We start from the raw sequence: 5321 nt of genomic DNA, 5'->3' as shown, positions 1-5321 counted from the left end.
CTGCAGCCTGTGGCCCCACAGCGGCGCAGTCACTGCTGCTGCTGCTGCTCCTCACTGCACTGTTGGGGGCAAAAAAAAAAGGCAGAAAACAAACACAGTGACTTGTCTGTTTTCCACAGATCCAAACATCCTCCCTCCTCCTCTTTAACTCCATCCACATCTGAATGACTGAACATCTGGCGCGGCCACGGCAAACTACGCAGTAGTAGCCACATCTGGTTTGACTGAACAGAAAATAAATGACAACACCAGTGCGGGGTCAGGACAAGCACTTTTATTTGATTCTGAAAATCCAATTAAGCCACAGGTAATTAAATCTCGAAGAGCATCCAAGTTCAACTCCTTTTTTTTTGGCAATGACAAAAAAAATCTTTTACAGTGTTTGAGGATTTAGTTTTTACATTTTATCAATCTGGGGAAGAAAAACAAAACCCTGTAACATTCCTTTTGCTGAGGCAGCTGACTGATGTCTGTACAAAAATGTAGCTCACCTTACAGCTATAACCAGCTCTTTTTAATGTGCATTTTTTTTTTACATTTTGTAAATATATAATATATATAATTTATATATCAACCATTTACAATCCTGATTTTACAACTAATCTGATTAGCAAAAAAATGCAGGCACTTCACTTCCACAACTTCCTTTGTGCCTATAAATAGGGAAAAAAAACAACACCCATTTACATATATATAACTATATAATAGTACTGTACTATATTACATAGTAGCAGGCGCAAGCCTCTGATCAACCACAGTCTGCAGTCACAGCCATAATTACAACGCTTGTTGCATATCACAGTCTGACTGTCTGGAGGAGACGAGATTTAGTCTTTATGGTTTGAACAGATGTAGTGAACCACATGAATCTGCTTCAGAAGGAGAGAGGCTTCAGGGGAAAAGCTCTGGGTCAGAAACGCACAACACTGTATTGTTGAAAAGAGTTGAGGAAATAAAGAGATTAGAGGGGATGAATGTTGGTGGATACGGGAGGATCTTTGCTCCTGCAAAGACGTGACGATGAACTTGATTCAAGGTCATGAATGAAAATAAGGAATCAAAATGTAGTCGAGAATCAACAAAGTAAATTTGCTAACACTTAACATCGCAGTACAGTAAATACAGGGTAATAGATTTGTTCTAGGAATAGGGTTGCAAAAACTTTTCATGGGAATCAACAGTAAATTTGGAATATTTTACCTAGCATTCATGTTTTTGTTTTTAAGCATTGATAACATTCTACTCACAAATTAATCCTTGTCATGTTCTTTTTAAATTGTTTGATTTAATTTTTGTTTATATAATGCAGTTTCTTTAAAGTATCCAAAATGTCCATGGTTTCAAAGTTCCCAGTTTGGAATATTTCCTGAATTCCCAAACTAAAGTTCCCTTGGAAAGTTTCTAGGAAATTTACCAGGAATATTCTGCCACTTTGCAACCCTAAATCGGGAGGTAATATCATGGTAATAACACCATTTTTGTGGTGCAATTATCAGTTGGTAATAACAATGATAATAGTGTGATAACATGGGGACAATATTACAAAATCGTGAAATAGGTCACGATCAGTGTAATGTTTGGGAATCAAAATCAATACTAACTATATTACCGAGTTAAAATTCACCCTTTCTTAAGTCCTGAATAGATTTAACCACTATAACCAAGCTAATACTTGGTGAGTACTATAAAAATTACCATTGTATTACCATGATTTTACTTCTCTGTAACCAAATTATTGTCATTCTGCAACTATATTTCCACTGTGCTCTAATGTTAAGTGTTGTGTTCAAGCTGAACAACCCACTCCTGTGAAGTCACTTCAGTGAACTTTCCCCTCTTGTGTGTAAACACTATGGACTTAATTAACACCTTGCAATAATGTAGACTATAGGTTTACTTATGTGTAAAGGGGGACTGTGTTGCATAGAACAGTAACTGCTACTATAACTGATAAAAAAAAAATTTAAAAAAATCCCAAAAAGGGAATATTAAACCTTTGATGAATAGTCATAATTTTATTTTATCAGAAAAAATTTAATTAAGTAAAATAAAGCAGCAGTTTTGGAGCAGACCTGCTCAAATATCTCAGGCTGTGTAGTGTAAAACTGTCTCAGATGAGTTTAAGGCGTCTAACTGTCGTCGTCTGATCACTGCTTTAACAAATCTCTGAGCACGGCTCCAGCACTGGCCTCCGCAGAGACCGGCACAGGTGTGAAGGAGGGCAGGGCGTCAGAGATGGGCTTCATTAGCAGGTGACTAGAGCCGGAGCCACCGGAGCTGGAGCCACTGACCAGAGGCACCGCTGCAGAGCGAGGGGCCAGGAAGGGGTTGGAATCACCAGATCGTTTTAGGGAGGCTGCAGATCCTGAGAGGAGAGAGGATTAGATTTAAATATGAGTCTATGTGGTGTGGGGATTGAAGGAAATGAACATTACCACTGGTCAAAAAAACAGTTTAATGCTGATTTTTTTAAAGGTTTTAAGATCTGAATTGAGTTCAGGGTAAAAATGACTGCAATGCAGACAAAAATGGGCTAATATCAGCTTCAATCATCATTGGTCTTGATGCGTGGAATGTTACAACCTGAGATGGAGCTCATTCTTTAAAGCAGAAGAGGAAGACGGGGGTAAGAACCTGAGTGCGGTGTTTTGAGAGGCTGACGCTTGCCTAATGAATGACGGTGTGTTGAGAAAATCTCAAATGCATGGAATAAATATGAGAGCATGAAGTAAGTAAGGAGAAACACCACAGATGTTAACCACCTATTTTAAGCAAGTTCCATCCATCCATCCATCATCTACCGCTTTATCCTCCACATGAGGGTCGTTGGGGGGTGCTGTGCCTACCTCAGCTGACATAGGGCAATAGGCGGGGTAACACCCTGGACAGTTCGCCAGTTTAAGCAAGTTCACAAAAATCACAGGGTCTTTTACCTGAGCTGGAAACACCGCTGATTCTTCTCAGAGGTGGGGCACTCAAAGACTTGATTTCATGTGCCGGAAGCTTTGGTGCAGGCAGAGAGGGCGTCGACTCCATCTCTAGGAACTTTACAAACATCTCTGAGAAAGACTGCAACAAAGAACAGGATGGTGTAAAATTTTAGTTTTTACAAGGTCTGTGAGTGCGCTCAGTTTTCGAGGTAACACAACTTGAAAACAAATGTTTTTAGAGCTAATTACTGTAGAGCAGGCATGTCCAGAATCCGGCCCTCAGCCCGCAGCTTCGGTTTGATAATGTATTATTTATGGTCAGGGACAGACTTGGACAAAATGTTTTACCTTGATCACGTGTCACCCCCTATTAGCTCAACTGTTAAGGAATTGCACTTTGAAACCAGAGTCCTGAGACCAGAGTGACAGACCACTATATGCACTCATCTCTTATCATGTTATGCGCGGCTTAGATTTGGTTACATTTCTATTTAAAAATGAGAATTGTGACAATGAAAATATTTTTTTTTATAAAACAGTGCATTTGTATTTATATTATTACATTATATATTATATTATATAAATGATATACATTATTTACAGAAACAGTGTCGTCTTTTAATGTTGCGTTACTTGACCAGACTGTGTCCACAAATCACGGAGCTGCAAGTTAAAGGAAACAGCAGCAGCTGTTATCGACACATGCAGGTGCATAATCGGGCAGCTGTTCAGGAAAGGTTTAGTTTGATTTACGTTCTATTTGCAGAGCAGTATTGTACAATTACATTTGTGAGAAGCCAAAAATGGGCAGGTAATTAAAATATGACTGTATGTCCAGATTTATTTGTGGCAGTAGAATCCACTACTGAAACTTTTCGTGTATGCTCCTTGGTTTTTTCATACATAGTGAAAGTGTAAAGACTCATCTGACAATGGTTTGGATGTAGTGGTAATTTGTTTATATTTAAAAGTTACCCACTATAGCTTTAAAATTCTGAGTAAGAATCTGGGTGACCACCAAAGTCTTCATTGGGCTATCCTACACCCCCAGAAAATGAAATCAAAATCCGTCCTTTACTTAGTGAGTTTACTGCTCATAAACAAAGACATGAACTCCTTGGCAGATACAACAATACAAACTGTGTCTATGAAGTAGAAGAACATTCATGTTGTGTATCTTACCGAGTTGAGCCCTTGGCCACTGGTGGGTCTGTTTGGAGTGTTTGGGACACTTTGAGGCCCTCTGCCTCCCAGCAAGTTTGACATCCATCCAGAGAGACCTCGTTGTACGTCCTCCTCCAACATCTGGACAGACAAAAGGTGAGACAAATGAAGTGAAGCCATAGGTTACGAAACTTTCAGAGGAAGTGGAGAAAACATTTCCTTTCATCTACAAAAGTAATTATTGCCACTTGAACAAAAAAATGCAACAGTTCTGTTCTGGACTTTTCATTTAGGCTCTTTTCTGTTAATTGGTTTTGGTTCGTTACTGCATGAGGACACATTCAGGGAAGTTATTTTGTAGTAAAAACTCATGGACCAGCACTTTTCTTTTTGTGGCTTTATAATTCACTGTCATTCTAACTCCCGAATCATCAGCTGACAGATTCAGCTCGATATGCCATGAATGTATGGATCAAAGATTCTGATTGTATAGGCACTACAGTGGGGGGTAAGTTCTGCTCCATGAAGACCAAATCTGAAAGAATGGTTGATTTTGTGGACTGTAACCACGAGCTGAGTGGAAAATTTAAATAGCACCAACAGAGGATGAGGAAAAAAAGAGACTGGAATGACCTCCATCACAATAACAATTGGTCTTATGTGAAGTTGTAATGCAATGTATCTGTTTTCCTTTAAGAGTGTTGGGTAATTTACTTGGATAGAGTCCCACAGGGCTCCAGCCAGGAGATCTGCGTAAGAAAATACTTATCGTTCTTAGAGGACTTTCAGGGGCTGCTGAAGTTCAAAGTTTCTGTTGAACAATGAGTTTTGTAGTTGATAGTCTCTTAAGGACATGTTAGACACTGGACTGTTGCGTCACAAGCAGATAGAACCATGTGGATAATAGAATCAAGTCACCACAGCAGATCATCTGCCTCCTGTTTTCAGTGAACTGCACTGGATGTTTCTGATGATTGTGTGATATAAACAGGTCATCTTTAAAATGTTTTAACTATGGGTTCATGCTGAAATACAAACTTTTTCACTTGAACTTTTCCTGATGACAATAATCTGTTTTGCCACCAGGGCTAGGTTTCATGATGACTATTGTGTTTTGAAGCAGTTGTAGAGCTGTAAATCTGAGACTTGGACTCAAGTCGGATTCAAACCTGCTAGCTTCTAGAATCAGACCGGTTGTTTGCCCCTCTTTTTAGTCTTTGTGCCAAG

At 39.2% G+C, this 5321-nt stretch overlaps 1 protein-coding gene across 1 annotated transcript in view; it reads right to left on the bottom strand.

The window, feature by feature from the left end:
* Positions 1–386: 386 nt before the first annotated feature.
* The window catches only part of trip11 (thyroid hormone receptor interactor 11), a 29250-nt gene continuing 24315 nt past the window's right edge, over positions 387–5321 (bottom strand). The window contains exons 19-21 of the mRNA XM_083886643.1: positions 4113–4235; positions 2934–3069; positions 387–2365 (exon numbers count right to left, since the gene is read on the bottom strand). Coding sequence (XP_083742769.1) covers positions 2148–2365; positions 2934–3069; positions 4113–4235 — 477 coding nt within the window. The 3' untranslated portion in view covers positions 387–2147. The remainder of the gene's footprint in view (positions 2366–2933; positions 3070–4112; positions 4236–5321) is intronic.

The sequence above is a fragment of the Microchirus variegatus genome (genome assembly GCF_963457635.1).
Source record: "Microchirus variegatus genome assembly, chromosome: 3".
Taxonomy (NCBI): Eukaryota; Metazoa; Chordata; class Actinopteri; order Pleuronectiformes; family Soleidae; genus Microchirus; species Microchirus variegatus.
Note: the sequence above shows the minus strand (reverse complement) of the source record. Positions and strands in the feature narration are given on the sequence as shown.